The sequence below is a fragment of the Ixodes scapularis genome, unplaced genomic scaffold, assembly GCF_016920785.2.
Source record: "Ixodes scapularis isolate PalLabHiFi unplaced genomic scaffold, ASM1692078v2 ptg000247l_1___fragment_3__unscaffolded, whole genome shotgun sequence".
Lineage (NCBI taxonomy): Eukaryota > Metazoa > Arthropoda > Arachnida > Ixodida > Ixodidae > Ixodes > Ixodes scapularis.
Window position 1 is genome coordinate 1207880 of NW_024609948.1, and position 27228 is coordinate 1235107.

Consider the following 27228-nt stretch of genomic DNA (forward strand, 5'->3'; position numbering starts at 1 on the left):
AACTTAGAAGACCCCTCTTAATTGTTTTCATCTATCGAATTGAGAAAATAACATATAAATACATTTTAGAAAATTAATTGGGATATAGCTATATGTCGCTGTCAAGCTTCAAAGAAGCATGCTCGTGAAGCTGAGTAAGATTTTGCAAACAGGAAATTCTAATGACAGGTACATAGAGCTGAACTAGGGAATTTTATAAAAAAATCTTTTTCTTCAGGTTGAAATGACGAACCCCAAGACTGTGGCCAGGGCCACCTGCAACTGCCCTCGAGGTTCCCTTCGATGCCATCACATGGCAGCTCTCCTCCTCTTTGCTCATAAAAATATTTCCTGCACAGATCGAGCTTGCACATGGACCATGAAGACGACTTCAAAGGACAGACAGGTTGGACCAGTCGAGACTCTGATTCCGAGTCCATGTACTTCCGCTTCACTGAATCGGCCCGTTAGTGAGGAGGACAAAGACTGGATTAGGAGTTGCCTGGATGCTCTTGGGGCCACAGTTGGCTACACATGGCTGTTGTCCAGAGAGCCAGACATGCCCATTCATGTCACTATTGAGGACCTAATATTTAGTGATGAATACACCCAGGCAGCCGACCGAACCGCCTATCTGGTTGAGAAAGCCGCAAAGTCACGTGAAGAGATCCAGCAGCTGGCAGAGTCTACAGCTGGACAACGCACAAATCCGCTGTGGCAAGTGGAGAGAAAGCTACGCCTGACCGCGAGTAACTTTGGAAAAGTCCTCAAGGCGTGTGAGAACGACAGCTTTCCTCCTTCACTCTTTCGTCACCTACTTGGCGAATACTCACTGGAAGGTGTAAAAGCTGTCCAATGGGGCATCATCCATGAACCAGATGCTATCAAGGCATTTAGCGAAGCCACCAGCCTGACGCCAACGCCAACAGGGCTCTGGCTGCACGAGTCGGGCCTGTTAGGTGCATCACCAGATGGTCTTGTTGGAGACGAGGCTGTTCTTGAAGTAAAATGCCCATGGAAATTTCGTGAGGGGTCGTTGCTATGCCACTTGAAGGACGCCAAGGACTACAGCCTACGTTATGATGGCAGCAGCGTGCTTGTGAACAAAGGCCATGACCACTACCACCAACTCCAAGCTCAGATGTATTTTGCGAAGCGAACTAAGGGGTACCTCACGATCTGGAACCCAAAAGGCAGTATCACTGTTGGCATTAAGAAGGATGCAGAGTGGGCAGCTAATCTCGACATTCTACTGCACTTTTATCATGACACTTTTATTCCACACTTATTCACGTACTAGCAATATGTAGATCATGATTAAAGTAATCATGATTCTTGTCTCACGGTTACTACAGTCATGATAGCTGACCAGCTTGCGTGTACTTTAATCAGTGTTGGGAAGTACTTTAAGTACATTGTACTTAAAAGTACTTTTTCAAGTAGGTTTAGGTAACTTGTACTTTACTTGAAGTACATTCTCTGAGCATGTAGTACTTTACTTAAAGTACATTGTATTTATAGTACTTTACTTCAAGTACTGGCCAGTGTACTTACTACTTTACTTAAAGTACATTGTATTTATAGTACTTTACTTCAAGTACATTGCAGCCAGTGTACTTACTACTTTACTTGAAGTACATCACGTCTCATTTACTTTGTACTTTACTTGAAATACTTTTTAGGTGTACTTTACCCAACACTGACTTTCATGCTCATCTTACGTATGTCACTGAACTCGAACACAAAGGCATTTACAGGTGCTGCTCTTCATCATCACACATTTGGTCATTTGTTTACTACTTCTCATGTTAGGAGCATCTTTTTGCCACGAATTGATACAAAACATGTTTACTAGTATTGCTACAGAGGGGAACTATGCACATGCTAGTGTATTTTTAGCTCCACATTCTCAACTCAGGCAGTCTAAACATGACATTGCATTTTCTCGCATTTAACCACAAATATAAAAGCCATTGTTCATTTGTTTATGCCTACTATGTCATGCTCTGTACAGTTTGTTGTCTATAATTATTCATGCAAAATAAAAGAAACTGAAAATGATCCAGTTCAATCTAACGAATCCTGTCTTTTCTACACGAGAGACATGGCTGCATGCATTTCGCACTACTACACATCAAGAGACATCATTCAATGAGTGAAGACGAAGGAAGACATGACCAGCCCAGCTGTTAATCATTACTGCAGCCACATATATTTAGTTTTTGTCTGAAGCATATGACTTCAGTATTTTTTTATACTAGCTGTGTCTTTCAAACAGTTACATCTCTGACCTGTCAAGCTTCCATTGTGAACTATTTAGTGTTCCTCAATAATCTCGCTCTGTATTTTATACTTTGTTTTTTTTTCTACAGAGCTCTCTCCATCAGTGAGCTGAATGCAATGTTAAATAGGTAGGGACTGGAGCAAGCAGTACTCACTGGCACATATTTATAGGAATTCATTTGGAAATATTTATTTACATATACCTCACAGATACAGGGGCTTCCAGTTCCACACTTAAATTCTCAAATATCTTTTAAAATAGCAGAAACCCCCAAGCAACCTTCGCTGAGAACAGAGAATTGAGCATTATTATAATTAAGAGACTTCCAAATCTTGTTAGCCACTATGTAAGCTAGTGAGGAAGCTTATAATCAAAGGCTTAAATGCATGGCTCAGTCATGTCTAAACTGCCTATACACCTTTCTTAGGGTAAAGACAGCCAAGAAACTTTTTTTTGGTCAAAAAATCCTTATGCATTCAGTATTTGAGTAAGGAAATTAGGGAAAGTATGGATGGCAACTGAAATTATACCAAGTTATCCGTGTTTCATTTATTGTAGAACATCCATGGCCTCTCGACTATTGTGTTTGAAATATAGTTTAATAATCAAAAGTTCATCCAAGAAAAGAAGTGCACATAACAACATGCAATGCAACATGCCATGCGAGTTCGGTTGGTGTCCTGAATTACTTTCCTTGTTTCTTAATAACGCAAACCTCTAAAGAGAAACACCTGCCTTTAGTAGGAATACAAGGGTGACTTCCACTTGTGATGACACACACATTTTTCACCAGTACGAGAATTGAACACATAACACAGGGGCCAAACTGGTGAAATGCTGCTGCACCCACAATATATTTACAAGCTGGGTTGCTAAAAAGGCATTTTTCGACATATAGAACAATAGGTGCATGAAAAACGTAAGCTAAGGTGAGGTTTCTGTGCGTTTGGCCTAGAACAGTCTAAACTCGTAATTCAGACCTTGATGATGAACAACATTTTGGTACATTGTAAAAAGAGTGGGCACTATGCAGATCCAAGGTTGAATCACCGGCAGGAAGAAAAACCAGCCAAACCTGGCAAATAAGTATACAAATGTCTGCTTCAACCAGATTACTTGTAATGAGTTTATAGTGGATGTGCACGCTTTACCTGGGAGTAGCTTACCAGTTAGGGGTGCAAAAATCTGCATAATTTTCTAATAAGGGGTCAAATATCGCCCTATTCGATTCAGCGTCTTAAGCATCTGAATCAAATGTTTTCTAAAGTTTCAAATATTTTTCTAATAATTTTCGAAGATTCAGTACCACTCTAAATGATTCATGCCACAAATTTTTCTTCACAGGCCTTTGCCACACACCTATACAGGATGATCGCGAGCAGTACCGGTCAATGTTCGTATGGGGTCATTCTACCTGTCTTCTACTGCGCGTATACTGTTAACTGCACACTTTTTCATGAAATTAATCTTGCATGCTTTGAATTATAAATCTTCAACTACTTCTATCCCAATGTGGCTTGTGGAAAGACGTGTAATTACAAGTTGTATAATTTTTTTCTTGCAATTGTTTCTGCTATCTGAGTTGTGAGCTCACATTCCGCATCTTGACCTTGTTCGTTTCTTCTGTTTTGGGTATGTACTTTGTATTGACTGACTCCGAGTGGCCTCTTGATGTGATTTATATGCTTCTTTTGCACTTTACATTCTGCCAAAATCCTGCTGTGGCAAGAAAACTCGTACAAACTGTTATAGTTTCTGCCTCTATCTAATCACACCTTTTAATTCTAGTAATTTGTATATAGCATTTTGTTCTTTTAATGCTTTCTAAAAAAACATAATAATTTATAGTCTGCACCCAACTCTTCGGTAACTAATAGAAAATTATTCGATTCGCGCTCGATTTGATTTGGAAAATCATTATTCACACCCCTTTTACAAAAGCTACTTCCAGGCTAGTTCTTCGGCCTGTAAAACTGTTCGACTTCCTTCAGAAGTGGATTTTGGAAATTTGTTAGAGCAGCACAGACTTCCCAGACTTTTGAGGCGATGGGAAAAAATGTAACTGGAATGTATTCCAGTATCGTGTAGCCCTTAATGCGACCGATCGCCCTCTCAACGTGCACACGGGCCCTGGCAATTGATTTCGTCAGCAGGACCTGTTGTGGTGTGAATTGTGGCGTTGAGAGGAACGGTGGTATGTTAAGGCTCACTCCAGGAGGGAGGAGGTCTCTGATCAGGAAGCCCTTGTCTGCGAGGACAAGGTCCCCTGGCACCAGTTGTTTTAGCACGCCACAGTCCTTCACGATATCTTTGTCCGTGTTGGATCCTGGGTAGAGTTTGCTGACATACGTCACAACCCCATTTGGCGCCACACCAACCAGGCCTTTCAGAGTAGTGCTGCGCTTGTAGGGGCTGTACAAGATGTTCTGGAGTTTCATCTCCTGTTGCATTGTAGAAAAAAATGAAAACAAAGTTATTGAGGATTTTTGAAAGACAAATGAGCAGATTAGCTCAGACTGTCCTGAAACACAATAGCACTCAAATTATATCTCTTGAAGTGGCACGAGTGGGTCATGTATACTTAACACCCTCCGCCACAAAGTGGGTAAGTAATTATACATTTTAAGGTAGATTATCTTACATTTATAAAATATAAAATTTCACTCAGTGCTCTTCGGAAAACCTGGGCTAAGAGGAAACACATAGGTTTGAGAACTTATATACCAGCTTCTTAAGAGGGAAGTGCGCTTGACTGCAGCAAAGACGTGTGTGATTTTTGTTATGTTTTGATGGAGATCTACCATGATCAAGAAAACCAGCAGATCGAGGCTCAGCCGAACTGCTGCTTTCCCACGGTGCTTCCGCGTGCATTGGGAGAAGCAGAAGTTCCAGGAGTTCATGTAGATATTTATGCACATGTTTTATAAAAGTTTTGAGTTTTTATATGGCATCAATTATTTACTTAGCTATTTCAAACTTGTCTCTCACAAGATTATCATTAATCATCGCACTTTGACGTTCTTCACAAGTTACATCACCACTTGGGCAAAGACAGCATCTGCTTTCATGCAGTCCTGTATGTGTTGGCAACATTTCTTGCCAGCTACATATAGGCTGTTACAAATTTGGGCTGAGGCACCCAATATTACAAGCACTCAAAACACATGTGTTGCGAAACAATTGCTAGAAATATAGGTCAGGCAGGAGAATGTGATATGTGTGAAACATTGAACGGTATGTGAGCTGTGTACGTTCAGGTCCTGTAGCAGCTGCAATTCTTTCTTGTGTTTTTTTTTTTTTCTGACATTTTATATTTGACATTGTATTACTTCTGTAGTTTATAAAGTTAATGATTGCCAAAAAACAAATCGGAGGCAGCACCCTGAGGCCCGTGACCTAAAAATTCACTGCTAGGAAGATAGAGCAGCTGTCCCAAAGGTATTAAATACAACTGAAGTTTTCAGCTTAGCCATATGAAGGAAATATGTATTATATTCTGCCATATCACACAAATACATTTCATTGCCTTAGTATCGAAGAGCATTCTCTTCGATACTAAGGCAATGAAATGTATTTGTGTGATATGGCAGAATATAATACATATTTCCTTCATATGGCTAAGCTGAAAACTTCAGTTGTATTTAATACCTTTGGGACAGCAGCTTCAACCTCTGTGCAGTCGAGGATGATTCTGCAGTTGGTGAAGCTGGCAAAACATGACGGGAGACAGGCCTTGTTCACCGAAGGAATCTGGCCCATCAGCCCATCGCAAAGCACCTTGTGTAATATGTTGACCTATGTGAGCACCACATTTGAGACTGTGGCAGTGCTGCAGCTGAATCGAACAGCAAGGTCAAGGTGGGTGGTGTTCGAGCGCAGCTTGACGAGAGTCATGAATAGCTGGTCAGCCAGCTCAATGGACTGCACCTGCCATCCCGCATGGTAGCTTATGGTGAACCTCTGGCACAGCTCTAGCAAGAGATAAAACATATCTTTGTGTGGCAGCCCCGTGTAGAGAACGACCAGGTTGGTTTTCTCCTCAATTGAACTGAAGGTGAACCGTCTTTGGTGTTCTTTCCCGGAAGCCTCTTCCTCCTGTAATATAATTTAGTGAACCTAATATATATGATATATCATAGCAAAATATGTACTCAAATTACAGTATGTACGACTTGTAACCCCCCTCTGACCTGAATGGAACGAAAAATGTGTGCTATAACTGATGCTGTCAAATTGTAAGCTCGCTTCTCAGTTTATGTATACTTTAAATGCAGAGTTGCATGCTATAATAATATTCTGTGAATGTAGTAGTGCTGACAGTAAATTATGATCGCTGAGGATTAGTTTAGTCTATTTTGTGCCCAATATACATGGGTTTCCCTTAAAATCTGCGGAGGAACTTTGACAAGTCATAATCAGCATACAAACCGGAGAAAAGAAAATATTTATCTTAATTTGGCAACTGACTCAAGTTTGAAGTGCATCAAAAGTTAAGATCAGAGCAAACCCTTCTTTGAAGTTTTTCCCAGTTAAGTCTCTTATTTCTAGTTCTCAATCATTGTTCGCTATACTATATAATCTGCCGTGTTGAAGCAGCTGGTGATATTTGAAGTAATACTAGTAAGATATATTGTGCAAAGGGGGCTGAATCAATCAACCCCACCCCTGTCACCCCCCCCCCTCCACCCCCTCCCCGCACAACTCCTGATGCCACTGTCTTGGATGTGAAAATATGTGCATGTAGGCATGCTAACTTAAACCTTCAGATGAAAAATCATGGTTATGATTCATATGTTAAAGAGGCATGTTTGATGTGACATCTTTTCAATTAAAGAACATATTAAAAGCACACATACTCTCTGCAGGAAGTAATTCTCCGCTTCTAGTACAGCTCTTGACGTGGTAGGTTTGTGTGCCTGCTGTGGTGTGTGGGGTTCTGTTCGCTTCCTGCAAATCACAATGTGTGCAAAGCATACACAAAGGTTATATGCTACATCAAACAATATTTGTTAAATATAAAGAGATAGAAAAAATTAATTGTGTGTTATTAACCTTATAATGAAATATAACGCATATTCAGGTCCTCACCTCCGTCCACATTGGGTTTCTGGAAATTGGAAACGAGTTTCCTTATTCCAAGGGAAAATGGTTGGCATTTTGCTTTTTTTTCCATCCTTGAAATGGCAACTGCAAATGCGTGCTTGTTGCCCCGGCTCGCTGTCTGCTCTCCTAAAAAAATAATAATAGTCAATCAACGTTTTATTGTACCCATGAACAACCTTGCAGTTGTTCCTCAATAAAATAATAATAATAATATATAGTTAAATAAAACACTCAATTAAAAGTATATATAAACAAAGGTGAACAAGGAGAACGCTATCCACCAGTCTTGTACTAAATATGCTAAATTCAAGAGCTAGTCCGTAAAGGGGAACATATGAAGAGCACAATGAAAAAACAACAGCAAAGGTAGATATATAAGCATAAACAAAATAACCGGATAGCGCATGGACACAGACATACTTCTTAACGCTGCTTTACCATAGCAATGTAAGACTACTGCAGGTTTCAGCTGGATTTTACTCTCACTACTACTTGCATGCAACTACTTTATCAATGTTATAGTAATAATATATAAATATAGCGCCATATTTTAAGACATTATGACCGAACAGAATACGGGTTTTACGTGCTCTCGGTTGGTTCGGTCCTTTTTTTTTACACCAAGGCGACTGTCCGCCAGTGCTACATGTACTCACCTTATGTTTTTTATCCAGTACTTTCGCGTTTTGGGGTCTTGCGGAAATCTAAAGAAACTACAAGAATCTTTCTCCACGCGATGGTTACAACCAGGTACGAAGCACCCTCCCATAGCGCGAGTCCTCAAACAAAATTTGGGAAGTCAACCGATCGCCTGAAGTGCTTTTCTCACGGGTGCAAATGTGATCTTTGAGCAGACGATCATCTCGATCGACGCCAGGACTTTCGAAAAACCATATTTTGCATCTTATCCCACTATGAATTCTTGTAAGTGTCTGAAACTCATTATATTTCAAACAAATGCAATATCAGAATATCGTCTTTATTCACGCGATTCAAACGACTGCGCCGGCTTCGCCGGCCGGCGTGTGGCAGACGGCATACTTCTTGCATTCGTCGTCTGCTGCAGGCATCTTAAGGGGAGACACTGCCCAGAAAAAAAAATTTCTGCAAAAAGAGTTGATTTTGAAAAATTACATTTTTACATCCACCAACATCTACAGAGTATTCCCAAAAAGTTTCATTAATTTTCACTATATAGTTAATTTTTTATAAATTATTTTCTGTCCACCAAAGCTATAGAAAAGGTAGGGTTTGGAGCACTTTGAACACATTTTTCTCCGTTCCACTTTTTGGTATAAATTCCATTTTAGTCAATCTATCGTTTGATAATGGCAAAACAGGGAAAGCTCATTCTTCCCTTTTCCTGACTGAAATTTAATAAGGAGTGCGGCTATGGAACTTTTTCGTCACTTTACGGATGTCTTTTGTAAAAAATGTTGACATTTTGTCGAAGGCACAGAAGACCAAAACGTTGACCAATTTTGCAGAAGAGAAAATTTATAGAAATAAATTACTTTTTAGAAAAAAATGTTCCATAGCCGCATCCTCTATGCATTCTGCTACATATCTAGCAAATAAAAATTTTTAATATCGCAACAGTTTTCTGACGATAGATTAACTAAACAACGTAGGCGTGTTGCTGATAGAAGCTACCCTTATTTCCTTCTCACTTAACCGACAGACCTGAAATTTTGTTATACACCCTCTAGCATGACCACCAGCCTACCCTGTAAATTTCATTAATTATAAGACAAGGGTTCGAAAGTTGACCCCCCTAGGGGGTGTGCCCCCTTAAGGACCGGAAGTTGCAGTCGTAAATATTTCAGAAAGTAGCGATTACCGGCACACTTCTGTCGAAGCATATATGACATTCAAGCTTTGTATATATGTGATTTTTAGAAGTTTGAATCCTACTCCTGATTTTTGAACGCTCAAGTTTTCGCAGCGAAACCGAGCCACATGTATTTGTCCATAACAACGACCCTAGCAACGATTTGTTTGGACCCATGACGTCACACTTACGGAGTCAATTTGATATACGAAGACACATTAACTTAAGCTCCAGTTTCCGTGCATCTCTACTAATGCTGGAAAAAATATAGGAAGATACAATGTGTGATAGCAGTATACCGTAAAATTCCGAGAGATGCCCCACCCCCGAAAAATAGCCCTCCCCCTACTTTTGGCTTGATTTCCTATGTTTTATTAAACACCGTGAGATAGCCCAGTCTAGTACAAGTAGTGTTGGGATCAATGATGGCCTCAGCATAAATGCGGCTGGTTAGCTTTGGCGAGGTATAAGCGAACGTTGCTGACTGGGAAGTACAGTCATTTTTGCTTTGTTGTCCCTCCCACCATAAGAAAGCTTGGAAGGGACACAACCTAAATATAGCAATTTTTTCAAACTTTTCTCGATCGTACTCCGAAAGTTGGCCCACTCCTATATTTTCACCCGCTCTCAATGTTAGGTGGGCTATCTCGGAATTTACGGTAGTTATCTCATTTTATTTTCGGCATGTCCTAACCCCTTAAAGAAATGTGTTTAGAAGACATTTTTTAATAAAAAATGAGAAACATTATATTTGGGTTTTATTAACTTCAGATGCACGGTTTCAGCAAGTTTCATTTATAATCATGTAGGATTTATTTCCCCAAAAGTTTTTACCATGCCAGTGGCTTGCTGAGCAAGCAGGCCATGAAGTTTTACTTTTTCTAGCTGGGACTACCCTGTGCATGCTCAACAGAGCTAAAACATGTTAACCCTCGTTAGAAGTGGCATTTATTCTAGTCTTCACCTCGGGAAGCTTTCCACAATCGAAGAGTGTCAGCGTCCGAGGAAAACTGATACATCCAAACAGGAAAAATGTGGCAAACATGATTTTAGCGAGCTAATTGGTTGTCATCCAAAACAAGGCTTTCAGTTTACCCCGTCCAGTGACACTGTATTGCGTCATCTTCATCCGCGAGTTTTTGACAGCACCATTCACTTCAGGCCACTAAGTGTGCAACCTGCTTAGAACCTTTAATGCGAGCAACACAAATATTGGAGAATTTCTGTTCTGGTTGTAGTTGGCCAATTCATGGGCAGACAGATCTGAATTGTATTTGGCCGAGGGTGTTTTGCTGTTATTACCAGACGTTCTGGTGGACGTCCAAATGCTTTTATGCGTGGCTCCGTGTGGGAGACGACGAGGGTACCTACTGAACAAGTACTGCTTTGCAGAATCCTGAACTCCACGCAGCAGACGTCTTCTTCGGCCCTGGCCTACGACGAGATTGCCAAGATCATTGACGAGGCTCAGAACATCTCGGAGGCGGCCCTTGCTACTTCGAACGAAGCCCACGACAATGTATGTTCTATTTGAATGTACTTGCATGTGCTCCTTCTCCAGAGCGCACTCCTTGTAGAACAGCTGAGACCTTTATTCTTTTACTTTCGTGTTCCAGAGGTAGGACTTTTTATGAGGCTTAACTTTGTGTAGTTCAGTATATGTGCGCTGTACTGTTCAACTATGAAAGCTATAAAATATATACCGTAATATCCCGAGTCAACGCCCCCCCCCCCCCCCCCCCCCCCCACCGCCTGAAATTCTCAAAAATTGTGGGGTGGGCCATGACTCGGGTACCGAGCTCGAAAAGTTTCACAAAAGTTTAAAAATGTGATTTTTTTTGGTCTGTGTATAGCGAAGCTAGACAGGAGATTAACTGAACTCAAATCTCGGGTTGGTATCTTACTTGCGACTCATTTTACTGTCGAGCAAAATCCACTGCTTCACGGGTAGCTCGTTTCCGCCTCCTCCGAGCAAGCGCAATTCGAAGCCACGACCGCTGCAGCCTTCGGTCCAACGTGAACGGAAAAAAAAAAAAAAGAAGAGAATCATTGAAAAAAAGAAAAAGAAAAGAAAAATCACAAGAAGCCATTGTGACCGAGCAAAGGTGACGAAAGCTGAAAGGAAAGCGGGTCCCGCTTCCTTTTCGACTTCGGAACCAAGCAAACCGGCAGCCTTTAACCGACGCCTAAAACAAACCCAGTACAAAAGCAAAAATAAGATAACAAAAGCGAAAACCATAAAAAGGCTCTCTCCGCGGGCGCGACCGTTGCCGCGGAAAGCGCGCGCACGCACAAACTCAATGACCTTCCAGTTTGTGGGTGCGCGCGCGCGGCTCCAGGACAACTTTTTCATAAAGTGCAGTAGCCACCACGGGGCTGCACTTTGCGGCCCCACAAAGGCACTCACAGTGACTCTCTAAAATGTCGCCTTTATCGGAGAGCGTCATTTTTACTGCGTAGCTACAATTCTTAAACGACGCCTGTATATTCGCTACTAGAGTGAAGCTCTTCGCCTCAAAAGAAAGGACGTATCCTACAAGGTATTTTCCTTCGCCTTTTTCGAAGGCCGCATTCTTGTCTGTGAAAAAGCGGTGAATCTCCGACAGACGCAGGAAAGATAAAACAGCCATTGCTTTGACTAACAGACGTAAAGCAGACGATGTAAACTGCGTCAACCGCGCCAACCCGCTGAAGCCGTTAAAGGGTGAGGAGTCTCGCCGTACACGAAAAGAGGGAACTTGCGGACGGTAACCTCCCTCGTTCTCGGTTCTTAGCAAACAATCCTTGGCGCGTCAGCCATCTCGGCCGCGAGTCCTTTGGCTTCACTCCTTGATGTGTGTCTGCTAGTTGTTAGACAAGAACACATCTTACCTCTCAAGTTATTTCGTCTGCCCTCTCTGAAAGGTGAAGTCGAGCTCGCTCGTAAAGGTAAGACAGCTGTTGATTAGCAGACGACGTTGCAAAGGAGCAGACGACGTTTAGATAGTGGGTCGTGGCGACCCACTATTTTTTCATTCGAGCCAATCAGAGCTCGGCGTTCTGACGTTACTGCAACCCCTGCACAAGAAGCAGACGAACTTGCTCTCCGCATACTTCAAAGAGCAGTCGACAGGAGGCCCTGATAGTACCACGGGCCACGCAGAGATATGTTCGCACTAATGTAGATAGTTATAGTACAAGCATGGCGTCTATGTAACGCAGCATCGTGTTGGTAGTACTCAAGTGGTCTGGGGAATGCGAGATGTCCCAGGGGGCTGGAAAACCAATTGCTACACGGCATCTCGTTGTCTTTCCCGTGTAGATTATCTGGGGAGGCAGAACGGCTCCTCCCAGTGCAATGGACTTCTTCCAAAACCGACGCACCCCATTGCGGCGAAATACCACGCAGTGCACTCTGGGAACTAGTTGGCCACTCAGTTTCGGTTTCGACTGAGCAGCTCCATCTCATGCTATCACGCCGCGACCGAACGCGCTGCTTGCGTTTTCGATTATCTGACTTGTCACGAACGTACAATACACTCATTCTGGAGCGATACAAAACAAAGACCGGGGCAATTTCCTTGGTTCCCGAAACACCGGATATTGTGCGTGCGTATGTGAACGTAGTAAGTCGTGGCTTAGTCACCTCACCCCACGAGTGCATCTTTGAGCTAAATGTCAGTAATCCCGTCTAGTACCAGTGAGCTACAACTGAAATTTGTTCGTCTGGAGCCTTACACGCATTTTGTTTGCCAAACGTCCGCTTCTTGTTACTTCATTGGGCGAAAAGCAAGCCGCATCCTCACAGGATATCAAAGTTGAGGCCAGCGTTTACGCATGAACTTTTAAGGAAACGCAATAAATTCGACCTCACTACTGCACAAAAGTTACTATGATGTCTTCCTCATGACATCATGTATCTCCCACTCAAATTTTATGCTGATAGAAGATTAACTTTTCGCAAACGCTGAGATCGGCTAGCTACGACGGAGGCCCTAACAAGCGTTTCCTACTCCTCGCTAAGCCTTTTTGGACAAGCTTTTACTGACGTCCGAGATCTGTGCCGGGAACGGTGTGTCTGAAATTATCTCGGCATAGTCAGGCAGGAAGAAAGCAAACACATAACAAATATTATGGCCATTAGCAACCGTCAAATGCGCTTTGAATTCGTTCGAGCACTTGTCTGAAGAATGTCGCACCGTGCGCCGGACGGGCATGAACTCCAATGCGGACCGCATAGGGGTTCATGCCCGTCTGACGCACTTCCGGCGAACGGTGCGACATTCGTCACACAAGTGCTCGACTTTTGCATTCTTAAAACGGTCTGTATGCGCGAATGTGCTTATATGATTGCAGGATAACTTTATGCGCATACGCGATGTTGAATATTAGTGAAATGCAAGCGGGTGGGGACTTCACTTCGTGCAGTGCTGCGGGTCAGTACAGATAAGAGGTAAGTAGTGTGTTCAAATTGAGCTTTTCAATGGCACCTCCGAGTTTTACCTCGCATACTCAGGCACATTAAGAAAAACAGTAGTTGCAAAAAGAAATATTTCGTCTATGGACGCACGAAGCAAACAAACTTCCTGATCAACAACACTAATGTAAAGGCGCGAGCTCGATGTATGCATACTTATTGTTTGCTACAGCTTGTTGGTTCGTACACAAGCAAGATCCCCGAGCACCCGAGCTTCGCAGCGTCGAGACTCCCAGCACTGGCTCGTCCACATACCTCGATTGGAGCGCTAACAGGAAGGCTCAAGTACAAAAATAAAACAAGCATGTGTTAAGACAAGCTATACGTCTCGGGCTTGTGCTAAAGCTTCGAGGTCTGGCCATTTAGGTTAGTTTAGAGACCACAAATGACGCTCTCGGGACCAGAAAACAATCTCTTGTCGACGTGTCGATCGAAACCGAAACCATGCCACCCTCCTCCCTGGCCAACTAGTTCCCAGAGTGCAACGCGCGCCGTGTTGCATGCAGGGCTTTATGGAAGTAGTCTATTGCGATCAGGACAGTAATCACTCTCTTGTTGTCACGTCCAACCAAGGAGATTTGTGGAGATCCTGTGGAGATCCAGTGGCTTACCAGGCTTAGCTTCGAGCCAGTTTGGTCCCAGTTAAGTACCATGTCTTTCGGAATCTAATTTTCGCGCACCACGTCTTCAACTCTTGCTAGAAACTCGCTCTTGATGTCTTCGAAATCAGTTGGAACTTTCCTGGCTGTCCGCGTTACTTTCCTACGGACGAGGTTCACTCTTCTTATCATGGATTTTGCCCATTTTGCCGCAGCAGAATGCCTGGAGAGCGCAGCTGTGAAAGGAAAATTTCCATAAAGTAATTTACTTTATACTAACATTGCAGTGAAAAATCAAATAAATTTTTTTGCCTTTTATGTCATCCACAAAACCTTAACATCTTTTATAAAAGACATCCACAAAGTCAAAAAACAATTCCATAGTTGCACTGCCCATAAAATTCCACTTAGGTAAAACAATAAGCGAGTCTTTCCTCTTGTCCCATTAACAAACAATAGTTTTCCTAAAATGAAATTTATGCCAAAATGTGGAACGGAGAAAAATGTGTTCAAAGTAAAAAATTTCTCTCCAGATGGTGGTGGATGTAAATATGACATTTTTCAAAAATCAACTTTTTTTGCAGAAAAAAAATTTTTTTTTTTTGAGTAGTGTCCCCTCTTAACAATTCCCCAACCAGTGACAATGGTGGTCGTCTGGTTAATGATGCCTCCCTTCTATCGGAGCTTTTGAATGTAATCTTGCACGTCCTGATCCAGATTCCCCAATTTCACATTTGTTTTCCCATGCTGCATGCAGTAGGACTTCAAGGGATGACTTGCTATACTTGTTTTTACGTGAATCTGCATGCAAAAATACTCTAGAAGCCGGGCGAAGACATGATAACCAGTAACAAAGTCGGCTTGACACAACGGAAATAATAATTTAGCTAAACGTTTCACCTCCCTTGTGGGAGGCATCTTCAGTAATGCAAAGAGCAAATGAGAGTTGCTTGGAAAGTTTGGCTATTTAGGCACGAGGTATTTAGATTAAAAAGTTAAAAGGCGCGAACGAACAGGACGAAAAAAGAGACACATACGACACGGACAGGCGCATTCCAGGTATTTAGGTTCTTGCATGGCTTGGGGTGTCTCGTGAGGTGGGCAGCACCCACTGGACCAAGAACCATGACACATACCTAGCTGGTGAGGCTGTCGCTGCATTGCAAGGCAGCTGAGAGTGACGAATGCCTCATGCATTAACTTAACAGAAGCAACAGAATATGAGTTATTGAATTTCGACTTACATTTCCATGAGGCGGGGCTTTGTGCTGCGTCAGGCTGCAACACTGACTGATGGTGTCTCATGCACCCTTGCACAAGGACCACTCCAAATTAAAAAAAGGTCTCTGGCATGGAACAGAGATGTCAACAGCACACCAAGTCCACAATATTATAGGTCACCTGTGCCTCTTTCAAATCATGTCAGTAAAAACATCTTAACACAAGATAAATTATTGCTTTTAATTTACTCTCATAATCTTGGTAATTACCAAAGGAACAAAAATCTCACTTATCCTCGTTACACGCACTCACTTGACTTTCAGAATGTAGAAACAAGCTTGGAACTGCTGGTGGCTTTCTGTCTCCTCCAGTCGTCAGAGCACCTCGTCTGGAACTGGGAGGGTTGGAAGTGGTCCTGCAGCGAATAACGTTTTGGTAGACGTCAAAGCTGTGTATTCAGCGGCTCAAGTCATAGTACAGTTATTCCGCTGATGAGAGGCTCATGCTTTCAAAATATGCGGTCTTACAAATCCATCATCGCACGACGCCACAGGCCTGAACCACTCGTCTTTCTGCGGTGAAGCGAAAGTACACAGGACGCTTCCACGGCAGTAGAGAAAAGATCACAAAATACGCGGTTTGGTCGCAGTGCACTTGTGTCCACCGTGTTCGCGTCACAATATTAACAATGAACAATACCTCGCCTCGCAGAGGTACGTCCAGTTGGGAGGTTTCCCCCCCGTGCCACGCTTGATTCTCAAAAGCCACAGTTTCCGTCTCCTCTGGGATTCCGGCAGCTTCAACAAGCTAATTCCCCTGGAAGCTCTGTTCCGGCACTTCAACGCACAAGAACTACCCATTTTTCAGACAAGACCGCAACTCCCGCGGCTACACAAACTTTTTTTTACGTCATTTAAACGCACATGTCCGCGTGTTCGGTCCTCTTCGATTTGGTTGGCAGGGTTTCGAGTGCACATTCATTTATTCTACCATTAAAGAATGCTATGACGAAAAGCTCACATGCACCAAGTTTTCAGTCACCAGGCACTTAACTTTTCTAACTCTAGCGACGCTAAAATGAATTTACCGAACCCTGCTTTACCTGTAACGCTCACGACCACCGCTAGGGGAGGTTTTGCGGCTTCTGATTGGTGACGAGTGGCCTGCCAATCAACTTTCCGGCCAATAGCGCTCCCCGATTTTCACCCCATTGATACCAATGAATGGCCAAACTCCTAATATATGGCTCTGGTTTCACAGAGTGTACATGATTGTACACAGTGTGTCTTCAGGGGTACAAACCACATTTGAAGAGTAGATAAATTTGCTAAGTCCCGTACACAAATGTGTACACCATGTCTGGAGGGGATATTTTGGTTTTTGTTTCGTGGCTTAAAGAAGAAAAAAAATGTTTTTCTCTCTTCCATGTCTCCAGACCGCTAATGGCTGCCGCGAGCCACCGTGCATATTTTTTACGCAGCGAATCTACAATGGACCGGTTGAAATACATAGAGCGCCAGCAGCAGGGGATTGTGGGAACCCTTCGCACAGATCACACACTTTCTCGTTGCGTCTCTGTGACTGCGCGTGATTCATGGCAGTTTCACACACCCCAACCCCACAATTAGTGGTACCGTGAGACCACGTGAGCAAACGAAATGCTGACGACGTTTTTTCTCGTTAAACCCGATCTGTAACCTCACGGCATGACTCGTGAGCATTTCTGGTCCTGACGCCAGCTCTAGGCGCACGTTAGTCTTGTGCAGGTTAGCTTTCTGCTCTTTGCATCGTTCAATCAGGTAGGCCCCACTAAGCGACAGACTCGCACTGGTATCAATCAGTGCTGCCACAGCTATTCCGAGCACTGTAACTGCCATACGAGGCTCAATTAACTCAGGGTCAGGATGGATTAGACATACCAATTGAAGTTTTGCCAGGTTGTCCATGGTCTCTCTTTTTGTGATCACATCTCTTTTTGTGTCAACATCTCTCTTCTTGTGATCAGCATTATGTTTGCATCTTTCCAAGCTTGCGGTACCTTTGAGGTTCTTAGGCATCCCGAGATCTCTGCCAGCTTTTTTAGTACAATAGCAGTAATTAATTACCAACCACACTTGAAGCATACAGCTGATCAGCTAAAAAGTGGACCGGACAGTTGTACATTTGGTATAGCTTGCCAATGAGAAAAAATAAATAGCTTGAGCAACTATAAATAGCTGGTATTGCTGGACCAGTCCTTTTAGTGTTGAGTTTACCTCGCCTGTTTGTACCCACATTTCAGCATCAACTCACTTCCACCTTTAGGAAATACCAGGGGGTAGGACGTTCATCCCGAACAAGTTCCCACCTTGAACAGAACGTCTGTAATTGGGCTTCAAGGCGGGACAATGATCACTGAAAGCATTGCATGCCAACGCTTGCAATCCGAAGTCAAGTAAAAAGGAGGCTATTTCTTTGCATTTTTCATTTTTTTACTTTTGGGGTTTAGATTTTAGGAACTGCAGGAAATCCCACTGCAGATCATTGGACTCCTGCACAATTGCAAACTGACGCTGCCTTTCCCTGTGTGTCCTTCCTCTTGCTTCACGAAGCTCTTGCCTCTGTGCCCTTGTTCCTCAAGGACCAACATGAGAAGGTCCACCTGCTTGCAGGAGGACTTTTTTTTTTGGGTGGTTTCTCTTGCGGTTTTTCAGGAAGATCCACCGTCTCATTCACATCCTGTAATTCCTCAGGGGAGTTGTCTTCAAGTTCCAGATAATAGCCATGTGCTTATCAGAAGGGCCCATGATACATGCATAACTTAAAAGGGTCATGCAGCGGTATTGGGTTTGAATGTTTCTCACCTTGCACCTAAATATTGTACCTAGCACGACCCAAGCATACTCGAACGCGATGCCATGAATCCAGAACTTGTGTTGTCGCGTTTTAATTGTAATGTAAACAGCATACTACTGTTTTCAGTCTCCGGTTCGAAAAGCTTGATGATTCGGACGTACCCTTTGCTTGTGATGACAATTGGAGACGACTCAACTTCAGCTCGTGACAGTGAAAGCCTCGGCGAGCATTCGGGCAGTGACTCGTTTTTAATCAAAGAATGATGAAAATAGTCAAACTTTAACAATGTGTTGAGCTCAGCACATTGTTAAAACTAAAACAGGATAGAAGAAACAGAACGTGCATGAATGGCGCAGACTAACGAGTCTAATTTCTTTCTCCTCTTTCTCCCCCACACCATATTTTGAAAAATTATTGTGGCTAGAAAACCCCATTATTTGGTGCCTTGCTTTTTTCTGCTTCCGATCTCACTGGTGTTCGCAATAGCCGCCATAGACATATGAACCTGATGGTGAGCCAGTCTCCGCTGCATTTACCTAGGAGCTGTGTTTTGTTCCAACATGCTGTGGTACCTTCTTTAGTAGCTCTACTTTTTGTTTCAAAGCTGTTGATGGCACGCTGACGCACGTTTTGTGTTGTTCTGAAACCATATGTAAAGCCTCGATGGTTTTGCGTGTCGTCCTATCTTAAGATCTGGCCAAAATAAAGTGGCTTTAGCGGAGCTTCGCAGCTGCATTTTGTAGAATGCCCGGCTAGGTTGCCTGGTGCTTGCAGTTGACCGCATGCCTGTTTGTGTTCTCCGAGTCGTTCGTTTACACATCTTCCGGTCTGCCCGATGTAGGATTTGCCGCACGTCAGTGCTATCTTGTGTATCACCCCTTCAGCACATTCAACAAATTTGCGTTTGTGTTTCACTTGACACAATGTCTTGCCCTTCGTTTCGTCCTCCAGTTTATTTGCTTCTTTGCATAATCCTTTGAGCTTGAAAGGGGCAGATAATGCCACCCTAACTTCAAAATTTTCGGCGATCTTTATTTAATGTCAGAAATTGTGTATGTACGGCAGTACCACCAGTGGCCTTTTGTCCACAATCTGCTCCATAGTTTTGCTTTTTCTGTGAGATTGGAAATGTATTTTTCTGCGTCGGCGACCAGTGAGGGTTTAGGGTAACCGCTTGCACTTAGTCTGCGTGTCTGGCTCCCGAGGTTTTTTAAGACTCCGTGGTGACATGATATTTTTTGTATAGCTTGCCAGATGCGTCCTGATCCAACACTTTTCTTGACTAACTTGGTGTGTCCGGAGTCATACAGCAGTACTCCTTTCTCACCTCTTGTTTTTGTACACCCAGCACATCTGTGTGTTCTCGAAAGTCGTGTTCATGTCCAAGCATTGTTGGCTACCTCCCTCAAGTAATTCAGAGGTGAATTCAAGTCCTTTGTGCGCCTCTCGGAACTTCTTTATGATCGTAAATATATAATTATGACAGTGCGAACTCTGTTTTAACTATATGTTAACTATGCACCGCCGACTAGCCCACGTCCAAATATTACTTCTCCATGATCTTTGAGCATGATGTGTCTGTCATTTGGTGTATTGGGAAACAAACCAAAAAATAGACAACATATCGGAAGCACCTGCTGACTCCATTCTCCTGGAAAAACTGCTGTAACTCCGTTTCCTTTTACTATAAACAGGTCACATAAAGCTGGTGCTATGCAGGACCCTATGCAGATCCCTTCTTTTTGAGTGTATACATTATCTTTCAACGTGACATTTAGAGAACTTAAATAGGTCTGTAAGAGACTTAGCAAATCCCTAATGCTGATTCCGCACTCGTTTTGAAAACTTGAAGCCGAAAGCGTCGAAGCTCTTTTCCACTGCCTGTGTTGCTTTTTCCTGTGGAATGTTGTAAAACATGTCTTTCGTTTCTACCGAAAAAGCTGTGATGGGCTGGTGTTTTTTCCAAAATTCAATTACTTCATCGGAATTATGGACCTAGATTGGATCTTCAACTTGAAGTGGTACATGTTCCTGTATTTCCCTTGCTGTTACATGTGGCCAGGTTCCTTTGTCTTCCACTTTGACTTGTAATGGTCTGCCTTCCTTATGGGTTTTTACCACAATGAAAGGTGTCAGAAAAGGATTCTAGCTGCCTTTAACTTTAGCAATCTTAGTGAGGCCGATTGTTTCACAGTGTCGTGCCACTTGTTCTCTTGCGTTTTGCGATTTATTTTGCGATAGTATGTAAAGTCTTTACTACATCTAACTTGCAGAGTGCCCTTCTCATCGAGCCTACAAGGAGCTGACCGCTGGGATTTGTAAACGAATCTTAGCAAATGCTAAATTTCAGACAGCCTTTTTGACTAAATTATGTTATCTGCATAGCCACTTGTAATGTTATGCTTCGCCTGCTTGTGATCATTTCCCAGTTTGTATCCCACTTTATGAAGTGGGATGAAGATTAAGGAAAACAATAGATTATATTTTCTATTGGCAAGAGCTCACTTCGATAATTAAAAATATAAAGATTCACACAGATGTGCAAGGTACAGTTTGGTGACCATTTGTCTACATACCTCCTTGTTAGTTTTGTTTTGGTAATTATTACCGAAGATAGAAGACCCCTGTATTACACACAGTGTGGCGGCCTCACCATTGACCCCACCGTCAAATACAGTTGTGAAATGTTTAATTTCCTACTTAGCAGAATTCACCAGGCTGAAGGATGCCGCTTTCCATTGCCCTTCGAAGGGATGATAATGATAATGATAATATTTATTTGCACTCAGAAAGAGATGCCGGTGAGAGCAGAAAGACCGAGGTTCCATGCCAGAAGCCTGCAGCACCAAAAGGAGAAAAAAAAAAAAATAAAGGAAAAGAAGGACGACTGGGAAATCCCTATTGTGAGTCGTGGCCGACACCGCGGAAGCCCCAAAACTAGTCAGCGGCGCAGGCGCCCCACTGCACCCTACAGTCAGTGGTCACGTAGGGCGCTCTGCAACACCAACCTGCTCGATGGTCCGCAGCCTCCGCCACAACCCACCCCAGGGCAAACCGGGATGCTACATTACACTTTCGGTTCATTCAGCACGCAGGTGTCTGGCGATGGCACTGCAGAACGTCCTACATTCATCCTTATTGTGGGGATGACCGCTTCCAGACATAGCTGTCATGGGCCCCACCAGTCATGCTGGAGTCAATGTAGCTTATGCGTGACTTTGGATCACACACCTGCAGAAGGCAGCACCGCAAGTTTTCTATATCATTCACATAGAATTCTAACACACTGATGTAATTATTATAGATTCAGCAATCCAAGGCAAAGCCTTTTCCATATTGCACATGCAGAAGGGAGGAATACCTTTTTCTATCAGTGCAAGCATTGTTGGTCCAAGTTAATATTGTGCTTTTCGTTCTAAATGACCTGTGTCTTCACCTGCGTATTTCTGTCTCGCATTTCATTTGCTCTACTGTAAATGACTATTTTTGTGGGCTCGATATTGAACATTGAGCATTGATTTTATTCCCGCCTTGAACGATGGGGGGATGCCAAGGAAAAAAGCTGTTTGCACAGCTTGAGGGCTGCAAAGTCAAGAAATTAAATAACAAATAATAAGATGTACACTATGAAAACTTTTATATAATGTTAGATGTACTAGAATTTTGTACACACAAGACAAAAATAATTAGGCGCAGATTTTTACAATGTTGGGTATGTCGCTTTTATTTAGTGAAGTGATGTGGAATCTCATTGATGCGATATGATTCAACAATTCAGGAAGTATTTGCTTGATTCTCTGATGTCCAAAATTAGTTCTTGATTGAGGAATTCGCCAAGGATGAATGAGACGGGTATGGTACAATGAGATGTATGGACGAAAGTCAGACAGTGTGAAGAATGTTAATGCTTACCACAAGTTGCAGCTTGGTATGTGAATATTAAATGCTGAAAGTAGATATCCGATACATCAGTTATAGAATATTTTTCAAAAAGAGGTAGCGATGGAGACATCCCAGAGACATTCGCAACAGCTCGAATAGCTTTCTTTCGTAAAACACTAAGTGTGTTTAAATTCGTCAAACCAGTAGATCTCCAGACAAGATGGTGGTTGTACAATAAATGTGCGTACAAAAGGGACCTTTAAAGTTGAAGTTTAACACTGGTGGGTAAAATATTCCCATATTTAGTTAGCACACTTGCTCTCTTGAAACTTTATTACGAATGTGTTGCACATGATCATTCCAGGACATATAAGAAAGAAACACTCCCAAAGTTTTAACATTATCTGTGTAAGGATTAACACCAGGGCCATAATTCAAAGCAAGGTGTAAGTCAAGCCGACTACCTCAATAAAGTTGAAATATTACGGCCTTACTTTTGTCTGTATTTAGGCAAGAGACTTATTTTCGCATCACAACTTAAACTTGCACAGAACATTGTTTGTCTTAGAAATAACAGTTTCAGAATTTGTGCCGGAAATTATCATAGCCGTATCATCTATATAAATAATGAATTTGACTTCGGTGCCAATAGTAACTATGTCATTAATATAAAAAGAAATAAAAGAGGTCCTAGAATGCTGCCTTGTGGCACTTCACAAGAAATTTCAACTAAAGATGACTTATGACTAGGGTTTCATGTTTTCGGAGTTTATTTTTTGTCAAATTTGGAGGGTGTTTTTCAAAGTTAATTTTTTGCCGAAAATTAAGAGTTTATCGGAGTTTATTTTTGTTTGATTCCCAATTCTCCGAAATTCGGAATTTGATTTCGCTGTGTTTCTTATTGAAAATAAATAAATAATATGTGGGTGTAAACGTCTCGTCCCGGCTCAGCTTGGCTACCGAGAGCTGGGACCGCATTGAACCCATATCGCGTCTTGCTCACGCCATGAGGTCCCCCTCGAGGGGCGAGACCAGAATCCAGGGCGGACTGCACCGGCCGTCCCGGGCCCAGCATTGGGCAACGCTGCATCCTGTTCACGCTTTAGCTGAGGTGTCACAACATAGACAGCGACGTTTCGCTAATGGGGGCCCTGTCTCCTAGAAAGGTCACGGCGCAGCTCTCTGGAATATGCTGTATTCAAGTCATCACGGCATTCGTGCAGTTAGACTGCGTCATGTGCCACTGTATCTTCCTCATGCTCATCGCACTGTGGATGTTCATCAAGTAAGTGTCCAAGCGGATAAGACTGCTGACTGGGCGAGTTGGTAGTTCATGCTGATTAACGTTACAGTGCACCAAGCGGTCTGTGGTTCGATGGAACGCCTGGTACGGGGACCTACAGCATAGGAGACACACCGCAATATCATTTGATTTTGAAGCTCTTTATGTGCCGGTGATGATGCCAAGACCAACTTCCTTTGACGTTCCTGCAGCTCGTTTCGAATTGGTATACAACAATCCGCCAGAAACGTGCCTTGAGGAAGTGAAACAGACTTTGGCAAGTTCAGTCCGGTTTACTGATATTGAGCCCAGCATCACAGAAGCCAAGGGTAGTCCGCCAGCTTTCCGGCAAAGCGACATGAATGAAACAAAGAACAGGTCCCCTCTGCTCACCCCTCTTTCCGACAACGTTAAGATCGACGACTAGTCACACCCACGTCCCCGACCATATCTCCACACACGTCCTCAACACAGCGTTGGCACGACGAAACACGTGAGAAGCAGATGACAGTGCGAATGAAGCTCGCCCAACACCAGGGGCTGTGGTCTCCCCACTACCTGAGCCCGAGTCATGCCTTCAAACCTTTCCTGGGCCCTCCGGGCTTCTTCGCCGCTCCCCCGGTACCTACGTTGGGGCCCTGCACGGTCTCGGGTCCCCCCAATTAGTTGTGCCGACACTTGAGCCTAGGCTCATTGCGGAATCACGGGGACGACGAGGACAGTTCCGCCGAGGACAAGAAGTAGTGCGAAGGTTGTCTGTTTTCCTTTCATGATCGGACATGTCTTATGCAAGGCCGAACACTGGAGCAGGACCAGTCCTCGATGGACCTTGCACACTGCGGTGATATTCGTGAGTGCTTGTCCGACTGTTTGTGTGTGAGATTGCGACAGTGAGTGGGGATTGACTTTCGGACGGAGAGCAGTTGATCTCGTCGTCTGTGTTGGAAGTGGTGCATCCTCCGAGACGAAAGAAGTTAGTGTCAAAATCTGGACGTGTAAGGCGATCGTACAGGGTTCTTCCAAAGGAAAGGATGCAGGATGCCCTGATTAACTACTTCAGTCGTTTTGGCGGAGCAGTGGACACCATGGTGATTTGCAACGAAGCTTGAACACACGCTTCCCCCCACACTAGCTCACGCGGCCGCGTGAGGTAGTGTAGTAAATGATGTAATAGAGAAGTTTCAAATGTCCCTCTTCCCCACTTCATGCAATCTCTATGGTCCACAGCTTTCACTCTTACAAAAACACAACCTCTCCTTCCTCTAAAGCTTAAATATTATGACCCAAACTGGAAACATAAACAGTGACTTTTGTAGTGACCCGAAAGTGCAATGACCTGTTTTGTGCTGACCGAAATTTGAAACAGAAGTGTGTTGGCATATTCCCAAGACCATTGACTCTACGCGCTGATCAAACCATTGATTGTAATATACTTTTATGTATGTCTGTGTGTTTGGGAGGGGAGGATTGGCACATCGAAATTGTTAGTTTATCGGATAACTCCAAATTGACCAAAATTTTACCGGCGGATGTTTTCAGAGTTTTTCGGTATTATCTGAAAACACTGAACCCTACTTATGATTATTTACGGAAACATATTGTTGCCGGAACTGCAAAGACCTTAACAAGGAAAACGAAACTCCTCGAAAGCCATATGAATACAATTTGTCTAAAAGAATGTCGTGATTGATACAGTGAAGGCTTTGCTAAAGTCTAAAAATTTTAGACACCAACAGTTGCTAACTTTTTTTCTAATCTGTCAAGTATAGTCTCCTGGTGTAAAAGTGCGGTCTTGGTTGATCTAAGTTTTCTAAATCCAAACTAACATTGTGTTAAAAGATCATGTCTTGCTGAAAATTTATAATTCTGGAGTACATAATCTTTTCTAAGCCTTTTGAAAAAACAAGAAGTATAGATATATGGTGATCGTTCCCCAAACTGTTTCCATCTCCTGATTTGAACAATGCAGCGACTTTAGCGATTTGCATTTTATGGGAAATATGCCCAGATGAAAGAGCAAACTTCTTAGTGAGCGCGTTGGTAATGATGTAGGTTTAGAAAGAGTTATATAGGTAAAAACAGGGGACGGGACAACACATCTTTCAACTTTCAACAAACAAATGAATTTATTGCCGTACGCTTCGCCTTCGGAGCTCCACTATAGGAGAGGGAAAGTTAAAAGGAGGTTAAAAGTTGAAAGATGTGTTGTCCCGTCCCCTGTTTTTACGTATATAACTCTTTCTAAACCTACATGAAAGAGCAAGATTATGAAGATCTGTTACAAAAAACAAAATGAGGTCAGGAACAAATTTTATTGGTTTAATATTATGACTATCAACATCGGTACTAAAATTGTTTCGTAAATTTAATATGGTTGAGTATACTTCACGTTCGTCGGGAGGATGAAAAAAGATAGATTTGCGAATTCTTGGTATGTTTTTAGCTGCACCACTACAATAAGTTCCCGTGCCAGTGCGAACAAAGTATTTATTAAGCTCATCTGATAATGCAGAGCCACACTTTTCTCTACCATAATAATAAGCTTTCCTATATATTTTAGGCGTCTTGCCTAAAAGAGCAGGAAGTTTCTTCCAAAGCAAGTCGGAGTGCTTCATGAATTCAGTCAAACTGTTGCATGTAGTAGACGCGCTTTCCACGTCTTAAATCCGCATTTAGGCGGTTCCTGAAGGATTTGAATTCCGCTATCTTATCAAGGTTCCTTGTTTTTGAAAATGCAATGTATAGGCTACTTTTCATACGCATCGATTTCAGATGATCCTCAGTCACCCAAGGCTTACAGGCTCGTTTGTTGGTTCTCAATGTTTTTAAATGGAAAGATTATGTATACAGATTTATGACAATTTTAATGAATATATCGTAAGCTTCATTAACATCAGTTTTTCTTGTATGTTACTACAGTCTGCGCTTTTGATATGTCTCCTAAAAGTCTCCTAGATGTCAAGCCGTAAGATTTTCTAGCTTTGTTTTTGCGTATTGCACATATTTCGAGTCGTGCGCGGCCGAAAATAATTTTGCTATAACCAATATCGCATCGGATCTTGTGCTTTCGGTTTCATTTTAAAGGTGGAACTTCCATTGAAATAAAGCATATAACCCACCAAAATTCGTATTTACTTCGCTATATCCGGTACTTCGCTATATTAGTGTTTGTAATAATGAAGTTTGACTTCATTGGGTCCCGTGCGAAAATTAAATCGTTTCTAGTACTTGTTGAACAAGCTTATTCTGTGCTGAAGTATCCTAAAATATATATCTGAGTTCAACAAGATAGCTTATGCGTGTCATTGTGTGTCAAGGCCTTGAGAAGTCAACAAGCTATAGAATACTCTTTGCATAGACTCATGAAGAGATGGTCTTGTCTACTAGAAACACTACAATCAGAAACATGTTGGCAGACAAACACAAGAACTTTAATGTGCACTTCCTCTTTTCACTCACTGAAGACACAAAAAATGCTCTGTACAAAGTTGCTCGCAAGTTTACCTATTGCACCGATTTTCAGAGAAAAATGCTTGTTTTAACTTGCATTATATTGCTTTCGCGACAAAACTATACGGCCATACTCATATTAGAAGGATATGATCCAACAAACTCCAGTGCAAATGCATACAAGTCCGTTTTTCACGCACCACAGCGGGTATGATGCGGCAACGACCTCGATAAAGACCACTTTTGTCAAGCTTCGAGATCCTGACTCGAAGAGTTTTTTTGTATTTATTTTGCTCCTTTTAAACA

General features: G+C 42.6%; 1 protein-coding gene across 1 annotated transcript in view; it reads left to right on the top strand.

The window, feature by feature from the left end:
- Window positions 1-25560, top strand: part of LOC121833992 (laminin subunit alpha-like) — a gene marked incomplete at its 5' end in the record, with an annotated part of 84567 nt that extends 59007 nt beyond the window's left edge. Inside the window, 2 exons of the mRNA XM_042287725.1 lie at window positions 10590-10716; window positions 21098-25560. Coding sequence (XP_042143659.1) covers window positions 10590-10716; window positions 21098-21598 — 628 coding nt within the window. The remainder of the gene's footprint in view (window positions 1-10589; window positions 10717-21097) is intronic.
- Window positions 25561-27228: the final 1668 nt, after the last annotated feature.